Source organism: Chinchilla lanigera, unplaced genomic scaffold (assembly GCF_000276665.1).
Source record: "Chinchilla lanigera isolate Chin_1 unplaced genomic scaffold, ChiLan1.0 scaffold00010, whole genome shotgun sequence".
In the NCBI taxonomy this organism is placed as follows: Eukaryota; Metazoa; Chordata; class Mammalia; order Rodentia; family Chinchillidae; genus Chinchilla; species Chinchilla lanigera.
The window spans coordinates 33168431-33183740 of record NW_004955411.1 but is presented as its reverse complement, the minus strand read 5'-3'; the positions used below and the strand labels follow the sequence as shown (position 1 = coordinate 33183740).

General features: G+C 37.0%; 1 protein-coding gene across 1 annotated transcript in view; it reads left to right on the top strand.

The window, feature by feature from the left end:
* Positions 1-14873, top strand: part of Ostm1 (osteopetrosis associated transmembrane protein 1) — a 36585-nt gene extending 21712 nt beyond the window's left edge. Inside the window, exons 3-6 of the mRNA XM_005377842.2 lie at positions 5195-5292; positions 7769-7936; positions 9055-9220; positions 12367-14873. Of these exons, the coding sequence (XP_005377899.1) occupies positions 5195-5292; positions 7769-7936; positions 9055-9220; positions 12367-12422 (488 nt within the window). The 3' untranslated portion in view covers positions 12423-14873. The remainder of the gene's footprint in view (positions 1-5194; positions 5293-7768; positions 7937-9054; positions 9221-12366) is intronic.
* The last annotated feature ends 437 nt before the right edge of the window (positions 14874-15310 follow it).

The window sequence follows — 15310 nt, the reverse complement described above, 5'->3', positions numbered from 1 at the left end:
TTTCACAATTTTTGTGAAAATTATTTAAAAGTACAAAAGATAAACTTATTATAAGGAATATTATTAAAATTAGTACACTACCCAAAACCTCGTGTTCATTTCTGCTCTGTAGCTTGAAATGGGGTTGGCATTTAGCTTCTGCAGGCACTGGTTGATGAAAGGAAAGCTAGGAGTTAAAGTGAAGAGTGCCATGCAGGTACCACTTTTATCCCCACCCCTTAGCATCCCTGTGTCTCTGAATGAGATAGTCTGCAGGAAGTGGGTTATTGGATGTGGTGTAAGTCCAAAGAGCCCAGCACTTCCTACTCACAGTACTCCCAAAATGCAAACTAGTGTTTTTCTTCTGGAGAATGACTGCTAAGAAGTAAAGAAGGTAAGGAAGGTCTATCTGCTGTATAGAATTAAAAACCTGCTATTAGGAATGAATTGTTGACCTAGAGATAGCCTTGTTATGGAGACCCTTGTTGGTTACCTTGTGCATACTACAGTTGTATAATTCACAGAGTGACTGGATTTGATGAGACCATGGACTGCTTTATTGTAAAATGTCTTAGATCTTTGGTAAACCATATATAACATGAAGTACTATTGTAATAAGAAATACTCCCAAATTAATGAGTTCAGATATTTGTTCTTATGTACTGAAAACTCATTCTTTTTTTTTGAGTGACTCATATCTACGGTGACCTGGGTAATCATTTATGAGCATAAGGATGCTGTTGAACTATTGTGTAATTCTGATGTACATTCTGATTCATCAAAGGAAGATTAACTTTAAATTGGTACATGTAACGTATGTCTTGATGATTAAAAAATCAACAGTAAAACTTACTGGTTAAGTAGGTCAGTAAACCAGAATTTGTTCCAATAATTTATCTAGATGGAAATTTATTGTTAGAGTCATTGTGTATCTTATAATTTAAAATGTCTTAGTTTTCTTATTAAGTTTAATTACAAAATTGCCCAGTTTATTCTATATTTTTTGAAACTTGACCTGTTTTTCAGGAATTAGTGATTATGTGTTCTCTATAAAAGTAGTTTTGAAAATAGCCAAGTTCTTTATATAAACTCCTAATAGATGACAAATACTGTATTTAAAAGCACATAATTCCTGTTGGGGTGATTTAGTAGGGTCCTGGCTTGGGTCCTTGCCACATTTAAAAATGTCTCTTAGGCTGAAGCTGGAGCCCTCACTGAGACGGAAGCTGTGTTAATTTGTCCTCCTGGGGCTGCATTGATTATCTGAGATGAGAAAAATTCATAATGACCACTTCACTTAGTGCTTATAGGAAGCTTTGTTATTACTAAGATTTGTTAAGATACTAATTTCTGAAATACATAGCTCCTCGTTATTTTTAACCTTCTGCTCTCAGTTTCTGCAAAAGGGTGAAGGAGGAACTTGCTGGATTTTATTTCGAATCGGGAAAGTCAGGACTTTTTAATAATGACATTTTAACCCATTACATACTCAGACTCCTTTGTGCCCTTTAATACCACTGCCCTAACAATTACTGAAAACATTTTGATGGTATTTTCTTAATGCCGTTCTTACCTAAATGACCAGTTTACATTACCTTTTAGTTTAATGTTCAAATTATTCTAAGCAAAAAGTAAATGACTATGAGTAAAGCAGAAGAGATTGAATCCTTTTGTTCTTCAGAGAATCTTTATAAATCACTTTTTCATAAGTGCTGTAATTTATTTTAATTATATATCTTGCATAGAAGAATTTGCCATTTTTTATTCTAATGTAATACAAGAAAATATTAATAAAGAATATATAAAAAGAATTCTCCTTTTATGAAAAAATAAAATTTTGTAATAAAATAACTAGAGAATAACAATAGTTAATTCATGGTGGATCAGGATCTTAAAGGGATGGCCCAAATGTTGTTCAGAGTACAAGTCATAGACAGAAAAGACTGCCTCTCACAAAGAAGAAACAACTTTCTTTCCATGAACGAAGAGAAACTAGTAGTATAAATGAAATAAATTAGCATATATTTTAAAATATTTTTGAAACAATGGAATAGATAATTTGGGGAATTATTGAACTTTTCTCTGCTTCCTATTTACCCATCTTCTGTTTTGCGCTCTCTCTCACCCTTTTTATAGATGTATATGTGTATGTATGTGTATGTGTGTGTGTGCATGTGCATATATATTTCGAATTTGTTATATAAGAGAGACCATGCAATATTTAAGCTTGCGTGCCTGGCTTATTTCACTTAACATCCTGCTCCCTCATATTATTGTACTTTATATTATTGCAGGCCATGCAGGGATACACACTGTTCTCCCCCTACACTGTATGTCAGTTATGACATGGCTCATTATGACACACTTGTACAACTGGATGGATGAAATTGAGCTCCCTCAGCTTCTCTACAAACCATCAACTACCAAAACTGAAAACCTTCTCAACCTTGTTAGCCTCATATACTAATATTCTGCATTTATATTAGTATCCTATCCACAATTACAAACAACTGTGTTTCTTTTTATTTATACCTACTCTGCCTCATCCCTGAGAATTCCAGGCTACTTCCTGATGGTGTTAAGCTAGCGTTAAGAGGGACTGACAGTAAGTCTGTTTTGTTTTGTTTTGATAGCACTGGAATTGAATGAGACTGATGTTCTTTAAGATTCAGCTGCAGAGAATGTAGAGTAGAGAGTTCCAGGAGAAACAGTCCAGGAATAGGTTCGTGAGGAGGGCCTGCTACACTGGGCACACACGGTGAGCTGGGCGGGTGGGGGTGGTAAATGCAAAGGGGCTAAGTGCTTGCTGGCTTCTGGAGGTGCAGTGCCCTTTTGTAGTTCCTCTACCCAGAGGGAGTGATGTTTCTAGTTTGCGCAAAGGAGTCTTAGAGTGTTAGTTGCTGCTGCCCTGTTCACTAGGTTAGGTTTCGTATCGGCGCCCACTCTGACTGGTTGGGGAATGCCGGAACCCTGTGTTGTGTAATATATCTCTGGGCGCTGGAGGGAGGAGCCAAGATGTGGATGACTCTGAGGCTTGAACTCTTTAATGGCTTAAAATATAGATGTGAGTGTGTTATTTATTTTATTTTTTTATTTTTTGGTTTTTCTCCAGTACCGGGAACCGAACTCATGACCTTGCGCTTGCCAGGCAGGCGCTTTGCCGCTGAGCTAAATCCCCAGCCCCTAGTGTGTTATTTATTTTGCAGCGTTTGAAAGTGCAGCCTCAAGATTCGGTCTGAGTCCCAATCCAGCATTTTGTTTATCAAGTTTATGTCTTTGGGCAGCCGTCTTAATTTCTCTGAATATCCACTCTTTCTTTTTAAGTGGAGGTAATGGTATTTCTTGTCTCACAGAATCATTGCAGTAATTCAGCGAGTCAGTGTGTTCCAAGTGTAAGCATAGCTCTTGAACATAACGAGCTCAGCTGTATCAGCCTTCCTTACTGTAACTGCCGTGATTGTCCTTTCCTGTAGTACACAGGCCTTTATTGTCACGGCCTGCCGTCTGCACATTCAGTGTCAGCTTCTCTTTCTCTTGTTCTTGTTTTGTTTTGTTTTGTTTGAGACAAAGTCTCATCAGTTTGGATTGGCCTTGAGCTTGCTGTGTAGCCCACGCTGGTCTTGAACTTCTAATCCTCCTGCCTCAGCCTCCCAATGCTGGAATTACATGCGTGTACTGCTGCATCAGCTTTATTTTCTCTTAGCCATCAGATTGTTTGCATTGCCACTTTTCTTCTGGGTTATTGCAACAGCATCCGATGCTTTCTCTCCACTCCCTGTTGAGAAAGATCAGATGACTGTGACTTTCTGAGTAAGGTGGATGTAATATAAAGCTATCTGTTAAAATTAAGGACAGAAGTAGGGCTGCAAACTAGAATATTCTTATGGGACAATTAGTAGGACGTCTGTGAGATGGTTTCATGACCTTGAGATCAGAAAAACATGCATTTGAATTAGGTGCCTTCATTATCATTTTAGAATTTTTTTTTAGTAGTATCCTATAACCAGAATGGAGAGTAGAGAAAGCAGTGGAAATCTGTGGATGTGTGGACAGAAAAGAGGACAAGGGTTGAGGAGCTGAGATGGCGAGGGCTGGCTACCAGTTCTACAGTCTGAAGCCAGGCAGTCAGCCTGCACTGGAGATAACGGGCTGAGTCCACAGGGGGAGGAAAAGACGAAGGGAAGGCGAAAAGTAGGGTCACTTTCAAGGGGAGGATGAATGAAAAGAGTGGAGTGGGCCAGGGACATAGCTCAGTGGCACAGTACCTGTCTGGCAAGCGCAAGATCCTGAGTTTGATTCCTGGTATCAAAAATGAAAAAGTGTGGTATATTCAAACATAGATGATGAAAAGAATAAATGAACTTGAGGGACTGCTCAGCGGAAACAGCAAGTTGCAGAATACCACTTATGTAAGATTTATAAACACATGTAAAACAATACCTCACTGGAAGTCCCACTTGTTACTATTTTAGGCAAAATTCTGTACTCTCAGCTCACGACAGATTAGAAAGAGCAAATTAAATTACCTTGTTAGCTACAAAAAATGACCCATTATTGAAGTTGGAAGAGACACACAGAACTACTAGATTTGATACAAGCAAGGATAAAATGGCATAGGTAAAATTAATATAGGATAAGCAGTCTTATAACTAAATAGCATTATTAAGGCAACATTTGATAGCTGATGTTCATGATTTAAGACCTTTTTCACCATTAAAAGTCAATTTAAAATTTTGTTTGCAGCGCTGTGGATTAAACTGAGGGCCTCACGCATGCTAGGTCAGTGCTCCATCGCTGAGCTACATCCTCTGGCCGTTTAAAATTTTTCTTTTATTTTGAGATAGGGTCTTGCTAAGATTGCCCAGGCTGGCCTTGAACTTCTAATCTTTTTGTTTAAGCCTGGCTGTCACTTTAAATTTTATTTGGAAGTGGGTATGTAATTAAGATTTTCATGAAAAAAAAATTTTTTTTTAATTGGGAAAAGGTATGTTTTAAGTGTCCTTGGAACATTTTTCTCATGTGGAATACTTCATGTTTGTTGGGGTAAAGAATCACTATAGTGGTAAGCAGAGGTGATAGCTTGAGAGTCAAACCACAGCAGATAGAGCTAGCATGTAGAAGGCCTTAGGTTTGATCCCTGACACCACAAAGTAATACAAAATAACAATAACTAAATGATTGTTGCTTATATGTATGCACTTTTTTTTAAAAACAGATTGTTTAACAAACAACAGTGAAGAATTGTCAAACACTACAGTATCTTTCCTCAACCTGTTTAATCAAACCTTGACCTGCTTTGAGAGTAACCTTCAGGTATTTTAAATATATTTGAAATGAAAATGCTGTTTTATACAAATGAATGATGTGTAATTCTAAATTTTTATAGCATGAATTGTTGATATTTGTGCATACTTGCAATGTAGAGGACCTCGATCTGTATTTCTTTTGAGTTCTTCTAGCTACAAATCATTAAGACTACAATTGCCTTCCTTATAAAGTAGGGATAGTAGTATCTACCCTGCCTTCCTTCGGTATTGTGTAGTGAGGATCTGATGAGATAATGGACATGGGAACATTAACTGAGCCGTGCAGTTATTTAATTAAAATACAGTGAAATACCTGGACTTTGTTTATGGAATAAAATATTTTGCAGTGCATTATAATTCTGTCTATGGGAAGCTTATTTTCTGCCTCAATATTTTAAAAATATGTTTCATATACTTAAAAAGGCACTGTTTAAAAAAAAAAAAGGCACTGTTTAGTAAATAACTTTGAGTATTGAATTATGATATCAGGGTAGCCTTCAAGAATTCTACCTTACAAACTGGGCATGGTGGTGCACACCTGTAATCCCAGCACTGGGAGGCTGAGGCAGGAGGGTCATTGCAAATTCGAGGCCAGCCTAGGCTACAAAGTGAGTTCAAGACCAGACCAAGGAATTCTACCCTACAGATTTTTATTGTCTCCATCTTTGATCTTTGAATTTTGGCATTGGAACTTAGTAGGAAATTTATGGTTTCAAAGATTAGTGTTTTAAGAGATGTATATGAAGCAAATTAGTTTTCATGTCATGTTAGTTGCACATTTTTTCTTAGTTTGTTTTTTGTTGTATTTTTCTTTTGTCATGAAGAAAATTTTAATTTTGTTAGATTTATGTTATTTAAATAGCCTGTGGGTATTTGTGACACATGAAAAAGGCTTTTGCCACATAGGGATTATCTTTAAAATTTGTTTTAGTACTTCTACGGTTTCATGTTCTATATTTAAGCTTTTTTTTTTTTTTTTTTTTTTTTTTGGTTTTTCAAGACAGGGTCTTGCTATTTAGTGCAGGCTGGCCTTGAACTCACTTTGTAGCCCAGACTAGCCTTGAACTTACAGCAATCTTCCTGCCTCAGTCTCCCAAGTGCTGGCATTATAAGCATGTACCACCACATCTGGCAATTTAAACATCTTTTTATCTTAAAAGTTTTAAATATATTTGAATCTGTAGTTCTCTTTCAGTTTGCAAGATTAAACAATATCTACTGATTCTTTCCTAGACCAAGGTAGAATTCCATACTCATAATTAATTGAAATACTCTGAAACGTGAAATCCAGATTTTTGTTAAAGCAGGAGTCTTATATTTAAATACTTTTTAAAATTTGTTGTTGTTGTTGTTGTTGTGCTAGGGATTGAACCCAGGACCTGCTGCATGCTAGGCAGTACACTTCTGTGGAGTTATTGTGTTTCCTCCTTGTTATATGGTAAAGAAGCAAGTAATAGAAACCAAAGTTGTAAGCTTTTTATTAAAAAGGCAGATGTCAATCTAAAAGTGTAAAAATTGAGATTGCTAACTTACTAATTTATATGCTATCTCTACCCATATTGTAGGCTATTTCTTTTTTGTACTTGCCCCTTTTTGTTGACTAGAAAGGTCTGGATTATTTTATTTTATTTATTTTATGTTATGTTATGTTATTTTTATTTTTGAGACAGGGTCTTGCTAGACAGTTCAGGCTGCCGTTGAAGTTACTATGTAGCCCAGGCTGGCCTCGAACTCACAGTGATTCTCCTGCCTCAGCCTCCTGAGTACTTGAGAAAAGAAAATGTTCATGAGTCATACACAGTTAGCTGTAATTTTTTTTTTTTTTTTTTGGGTCTTTTTGAAACAGGGTTTGTCTATGGCATTTAGGCTGGACTTGAACTCATTTTTAGCCCAGGCTGGCCTTGCTCTCACAGTGATCCTCATGCCTTGGCCTCCTAAGTGCTGGGATTACAGGAATGTGCCACTGTGTCCAGTGTTACAGGCTTAGAAAGGCCTGCATTATGAGCCTTGTGAAGAGAATTTCATGGGGCCACACTTTTGTTCCCTTTTCTCCTCCCGTTATAAAAGTCCTGCCTCAGTCAAGTAAATGTGATGAAGTCATCACTGGCAGGGACATATTTTATTTTTTCAGTGAAAGTAGGGTAGAGAAGTGCAGATAGATAATGATGAGCTAACTTAAGGAATTTGGTATGTTCGTGCCGGTGGTTTGGCACATAAGCTAGTGTTCATTTAACAGTGGCTGGTATAGTGATTTTCAAAATTTAAGGACACCTTAGAAAGTGCCAGATATTCTGCCGTGTGCCTTACACAGCAGGCCTCTAGCCCTTAGCAGCCACAGTACAGGTGTCTTGCCCAGCGTCCCAGCTCAGCACTTTAGCACACCATGTTTTCACTTGCCCTGGGAGACCAAGTGTCCATAGTTTACATGACAGAGATGTGTGTAGCGTTTATTCTTTGTATTTCATCTGTCTTTGTCATTTTAGGGGAGCACACACAGTCTTCTACCACCAAAAAACTACTCAGAGGTGTGCAAAAGCTGCCGTGAAAAATACAAAAATCTAAGTAGTCTGTACAGTGAAATGCAGAAAATGAATGAACTTGAGAATAAGGCTGAGCCAGGAACGCATTTGTGCATCGACGTGGAAGATGCGGTAAGTACTTTCCCTCTGGTGAGATGCGTGTTTTGCAGCGTTGTTGAATGTATCCTCAGTATCATCTCTCTCAGAGGTACATTGGAATCTGCGTATGTTGTCTTTAATCAGAAATAATTGTAGTAGTTATAAAATAGTAAGGTTTTAGAATATTCTGGTCTGGCAAACTAGAATGAAAATTAATCAGGCACTTCATAAGGTGTGGGCATTGTTACATGTTTATATTTCAGTTTCTTGTACACTTGTTAAAGAAGTTTCTAGGTTTTACTATAATTTTTTCAAAAAGTGATTGTTCAGTCACTTCCTATCACATTATTTCTTTATATCTATCATGATCTGACAGTGTTTATTCATTTATAGCATATCACCACTCACTAAAATATAAGCCACATGAGGACAAGGACCTAATCTTTTTTGTTCATCATTCAGTAAGATAATGTCTGACATACAGTGAATTCTGAATAAATATATATTGATTAAATGATCAACCAAAAGCTTTTTTCCCCATGGTAGCCTGCCCTTACATGGGGTACCACTAGATGGCAGTAATGCCTTTTTAGGCAATATGATGCCTGAGACTTGAGGGTTAGAGGAAACAAATTATTGGCTCAGAGTAGGGAATTAGAAATCAAGATTAAAAGCTGAGAATAATGAGTGTGAATTATCATAGCATCTCAGAAACTGTATGGACTGGTAACATTGAGGATGGTAAGAAGCACTTCAGTTGGCTGTACCATGGGTTTTTGTTTCTACTGCTCTGTTCCTGTTGCCTAGAATAGTATTCAGTTTGTAGTAGGCTCTCAATAAGTAATAAATAATCTTTAAGGAAGGAAGCAAAATCTGCTGCACTCCTACTCATATGAGTTCTCTGTTTGAAAGCTACCGAGTGGTCGACATTCTGTTACACCCTGCTCAGTATGTAAATGTAAACAATGACTAATTATAAATCAGTATATTTCCCTGGCAAAAAAAAATTGTCTTCAACCTTCAGTATATTTTTTAGGGTTGAGTATTTAGTTTAAATTCCTAGTGCCTGTTTAGACATTAACAAAATATTACAAGAAATTGAAGTCAAGTTAAATACAGAAGAGAACAATACCATTTGCTGTTGTTCCCAGATGAACATTACTCGGAAACTTTGGAGTCGAACTTTCAACTGCTCGGTCCCGTGCAGCGACACCGTGCCTGTGATCGCGGTCTCTGTGTTCATCCTCTTCCTCCCCGTCGTCTTCTACCTTAGTAGCTTTCTTCACTCAGAGCAAAAGAAACGCAAGCTCATTCTACGTAAGTTCTCTTCTAGTCATTCGTTTGTTTAGATAGCAGCCTTATCTATTTAGATCTATTTTAATACGTGTATATAGTATATATATAGAGAGAGAACTCGAAGTATATAAGCCTAAAATGGCTCTGTGTTTTACATTTTACAATCATACTTATTAATGGAAGAGGTGTATGAGAATTTTGTAAGTATAGATAACTAAATATCAAAAGACAGTGTCTTTCAAGTGATTAACTGAATTAGATCAATTCTAGATTGCCCTTAGAACAGGGTTGGTGACAGCGGAAGGGTAGTGGCAGGGCATGTTGTCCTGGCATGGCAGTAGCAGATGGTGATGTAGACAGCTCTTAGGAGTCATGGTAGAGCCACCTCCAGTGCAGGTGATAGATGGAATTATAGCTTACATGCCATTTGATTTTTTTTTTTTTTCTGGCATAATTTTTTTCTCAGTACTAGGAATTGAACCCAGGGCCTTCATGCTGAACTATATGCCTAGCCATTTTAATTTTTATAAATTTTGAGATAGAATCTTGCTAAACCACTAAGTTGTCCAGGCTGGGCTTGAACTTGCAATCCTTCTGTCTCAGCCTCCTGAGTTCTAAGATTACAGATGTGTGCCACTGTGCCTGGGCAGATTAATTTTTTTAAACACAGATGTTACCATGTCCCTCTCCCACTTGGAACCCTTTGTGTGTTCCTGCTGTACCTGGGGCAGTTCGGACTTCCTTCCACAATCTGCCCTCCCAGCTGTATGTGACCCAGCCTCCATCTGACTCCTCACATCTCTGCATTGCTTGTGCTACTGTAGGCAGTTGGCTTTCTTCCTGTTCCTCTCAGACTCCAAGTTCATGCACTCCACTGCCTGTCCAAGGCCCTGCCCACTTTCCTTAACTTGGCCCCTGGTCATCTAGGGCTTCTCTTGAAGGTTGCTTTCTCAGAGACCTTTTAGCCTTCTCTCAGTTAAAAATACACCCTTTCCTTCATTCTTATGTATCTTTAATGGCATTCAATCACTAACTTAAGTTAAATAATTTGAGTCATTTAAGCTCCATCAAAGCAAGAATTTTATCTTGTTCACTTTTATATCACCAGCGTCTAGAAAGTACTGGCCCATTTTTGTTGAATGAAACATTATGCTATATTTAATGTTAGTGTTTTTCAAAATACTAGTCATGTGAAATTCTGTGTGAAAAAATGATGGGTCAAATATAAAGAAATACTGCATACTATATCTGTTTCATGAGTTTCTTATGTACAGGAATATAAAGTAAAGACCTTCAGGTTGTGTGTCTCAAAACTAAAGAATAGGAACTTTGTATAACACATACTAATGTTTCACAGAAGCAGTGCTCATAAAACACATCTAAGGCAATGCGAGGGGCCTGGTAATGTAGCTCAGAGGTGGAGTGCTTGCCTAGCATATGCCTGAGTAGAGGGAGAGACACAGTATGGTTGGGCCACACAATAAGACTCTAAGGGTTTTGGAATTCACCATTATATGATCCCAGGGGTGGAATTTTTAAAAATGTAGAGGTTAATTAGATAGAGACCAGAGGCTTAAGGAATTTTTAGGTGTATGTACCTATGAGTATTGCTACCTGGTCAGTTTATTAAGTAATTTGATAATTAGAAGCTAGATCACTTCTAGTAATTTTAAATAAATAGAAAAACCAAAAATATCAAACTACTGATTTAGTTTGGCTCCCAAATCCACTGAAGGTTTAAGAAGTAGACTTCCTGTTTAGGTCATATTTTAGGTCAAGTCTGCCCTTTAGTTTAGGCTGAAGCAATACACTGGTTTAAGAAGTGATGTGGTCATTTTTGCATATACAGTGGTGGTCAAGGGAAACCCTGGGAGAAACTAAAGCAGTCATTCTCATCTTTGGCTGTGTATCAGAATTATCTGCAGAGTTTAAAACTAATACAGGTACCTCGGGCACACTGCAGATCTTCCTAATTATAACCTTAAAGTAAGTCCAGTGCTACAAACTTCTGAAGTCAGGAGATTCCTAGTTATCCAGTACAAGACCTGTTACAAAATATACTGCCAAGCCAAACACCCATGACTACTTCTATTAACCATAATGACTCAGTGCCACTAACGTCATAATCAAAACTGATTGTACCCTGTTTCATTAGTGGCCAGTATATTTATGTATGTGTGTGTAATGTAAACCTCATTCCTGTCAGTTATTTGTGTGTGTGTGTGTGTGTGTGTGTGTGTGTGTGTGTGTGTGTTGCTGGTGTTGAACCCAGAGCCTCACACATGCGAAGTGTGCACTCTGCCACCAGGCTGATGTCCCAGCCCCTGAATTTCTTTTCAACTAAAAATAGAAGCAGTTTTCTTTCTTTCCATAGCTATACCTTTCATTTTTTTTCTCTTGCCATATTTCACTCACTAAATTGTGGTGTGGTGTTGAATAAGACCAAGTACCTTGGTCTTGTTCAAGGTTTTAGGGGAGGATGCTTTAGGCTTTCATAATTAACCATAGTGCTGGCTGTAGAATCTTTGTAGATACCTTGATCAGATTGAGGGAGTTTTCTCTGAATTCTTCTAAGAAGAATTTGGATTAGATTCTAGCTTAGACTTCTAAATATATATTTTTTTGTCTTTTTCTCCCCCGTTCCCTTTTTTTGGTACCAGGGATTTAACACAGGGCCTAGCACTAAATATGTACTTTTTAAAAATTATACTTCATAGTACTTTTATTTTCTAAGTAATTTACTTTCACTGACAATATATATTTAAGATTGTGATATTTAAGAAGATATGTGATGCTTGTGTTGTTTGTACTGCTTATAATAAAACCATCATATGTAGTTTCAAAGTGATTTTTCCGAGGTTAGTAGGGAAAAAGCTTAGGTTTTGTTTCTTTCAAGATTAGATCTATTCAAGCTGAGCATGGTGGCAACATACACGCTTGTAATCCAGGCACTCGGGAGGCTGAGGCAGAAGAATTGCAAGTTCTAGGCCAGCTGGGGCTACATAGTAAGTTCAAGGCCAGCCTGTACTGCAAAGAAAGACCTTGTCTCAAAAAAGAAAAAAAATTGGATCTATTCAGATTCAAACAGGCAAATATTGTAGTTTTTATAGGAGTAATAAATACTGTGGGTTAGAGAATTAAATTTAAAATACTTCTGTCTCATCTAGCCAAACGTCTGAAGTCTAGTACCAGTTTTGCACACATTCAAGAAAATTCAAACTGAAACCTATAAAGTGGAGATTCGACCTGTCACGTGGACAGAGGTGGAAGACAGCGTGGTGAGAGACAAGAGAAACCGACCCGACAAGTCAAGTGATTGAGAAATGCAAGGAATTGGATTTATTCTTCGATAAGAATTTTCAACTTTTCTTTTTCTTTTCACCCCTTTTTAAAGGAATATCCGATTCCTTAAAAAACATAGTTGTCTATTTTAAAGTGTATTTGTTACAATAACAAAAAATATAAGAAAAACCTTTATTTTGTAGACATACCATCACTACTTGAGACTTCTTTTATCTCCTTATTAGCATAAGTACCTCAAGTAGAAAAGTTTTTGAAGACTAACATTTAAAAATTAATGTTATAAGGGCCGGGGGATGTAGCTCAGTGGCACAGCGGTGGCCTGGCAAGTACAAGGTCCTGAGTTGCATTCCTAGTACCAAAAAAAAAAAAAAGACATATGAAATCACTAACTGAGCCAGGGAGATGGCTCAGCGGTACAGAACCTGCCTGGTAAGCTCAAGGTCCTGAGTTTGATTCCCAGTACAAAAAAAATTAATGTCATAGCAAAGTCTTTGAAAAAGAAATACACTTGCTAAAAGGTAGCAGATCCAAAAATTAATTTGAATCATTCCTCGTTGCAGTATTACTGTTATGGATATATTTAATATGTCATTTATACAATAATATATCACTCAGTGTCTTGTTTCCTTAATGTTTTTGAAATCACTAATTGTAAGCACCCTTCACAATTTTTAGGAGTGGTAAGCCACATTACATTTATCTTTGTAAAAAGATTTATGGTAACTGGTTTCTTACTTGATTTTGTAAATAGTGTTTTACATCTTATTTTTGCCTTTATTTCATAAGCAATTTGAACTCACTGGACTGCTTTGTTATATTAGGGGCAAGATGGATTCTTTTTCTACCAGGGATTTACATTGTGAATTACATTAAGTTATTTGGCAATTTATAATTTATTATTACTTTAAATCAAATGTAATATTATCAAACTGTATTTAAATTATGGGTTTTTTTAATGAGCAATTACTCTTGGCATACATGGAGACTTTTGGAGAAGGGAGAAAAGAGGAATGAGTAAGTTCAAGGGTCAGAAAATAGAGCCGTGAGGGGCTGCTCAGTAGCGGACCGTGGAATGGTTCACGTCGGAGCTGGGAGTCAGGCGGTGATCCGCACACGCAGGGGTAGGTAAGGGTGATGCTCAGTTCTTCTCAGTCCCACACATGAGATGAAGTCCATGTGGCTGAAATGAAGTCACATCTTCACTGTCAGAAAACAAGTTCTATTTTAGAATACGTGTTTCAGCCTTTAAAACAATGCTTTGTTTCAGAATTGTTCACAATTTTATTTCTCAGGGTTTTAGAGTATTTCATTTACTTCTTTTTGATTTCTTGGCAGAAATAGGCTTTGTTTTAAATGTTGAGAATATGATGGCTCCTTTGTATAGTTTGGTTAAATAGTAAGAGAATTTGAATCTTTTCATAGACTATAAAATGTTAGAGAAACTAGAGAATGCTTTTGGTTTTGTTTTATGTTTACTGTGTATGCAGAGTGAAAGAGAAGGCCCACCCTTCAGTATGTGACATTTCTAAAACTGTTACAGTTTCTCTGATCTGCTGGGATCCATTTAAAATGTGCTGCGGTTCTGCTGCCGCTGTTCCTGCTGCTCGTGCTAACTGCTGTCTTGATTTGACGCATGTGGCTGAGGGTCATTGAAAGCAATCTTCATTAATGCAGATAAAACCAGTTTACACATGAAAAGTTAGAAAAATGACGTGTTTTCAGTCTCAAAGTAGTGACTTGAGCACCTTTGAATATTATGTTTGTAAAAACCGTTGCTTTTGAATATAAAACTAATAAGCACTTTAAAAAGGAAGAGACAGTCTTTACAATTTTTCTGGTGAGGTCATTGCTTTTTAGAGGTTGCATAAGCAGTAATAGAATTCAAAAATAAGTATTAAGTGCTGTACTAAATTTCATAAGTATTTCATTTTGTAGTCATAGCAAAAGTTATTTGCATAGTTCTAAATTCTGAGACAGATCGTGCCTGTGTTGCACAAGAATATCTCCAAATTTTTGAAACTTTAAAAGAATTTAAGGAAATTAGAATGATGTATAATTTTTAAATACTTTTTGAAAACTTCAGATGTATCATCACACCTCAGTTTTTCAAGTATTGAGTTTAAATGTTCATCTTTTAAGATTTTATTCAAATAAAATGTACTTTTGGATTATTTCTCTTGTGTTGTTCAAGAAATAAAAATTACATCAGCTATGTTAAGTGTAACTCTAAATCAGTGAATAACACTGGAGTTTAGTTGGTAAATGTTACTTACTTCTGTGGGACCAGTACTTTGCGATGCTTTATGGATGAACTGACTGTACTTATTACTGTAAAATATTCCTTATAAAATGAAATGTTTTCTGGCAAGGATGTTGTAGTTAGGGTTATTTTTCTGTCAAAGACCAGACCTCAGTAGCAATGGCTTTTGAGAACAAAACTATTAGTAGTGACCTGTGTAACAGTTTTAAATGGGAAGAACTGTGTTCCAACTACCTGTATTTTCTGAACTAGAAGAAACCTTCAAGACCATCTGGTCGTAGAACCCCAGAGCTGCTGTTCTGGCCGTTGTACTGTGTGTCTTCAGAGACAGAAGCCAAAATAGAAAAGCCTTGGAACCAGAGTAGCTTTTGTTTTCATTCTGTCCTCTTAGCACATCACTTTCTGCATCCATTTGAAGTGCTGCTGCCAGGCATACAATAGGAGCTGAGATACAAAGAGCTTGAGCTTGGCTCTTTTGAAACCTCTTTGTATCTTGGAAGAAGCCACAGTGTGTACAACTCAGGGACCTTACCAGTCAAAATCCCACT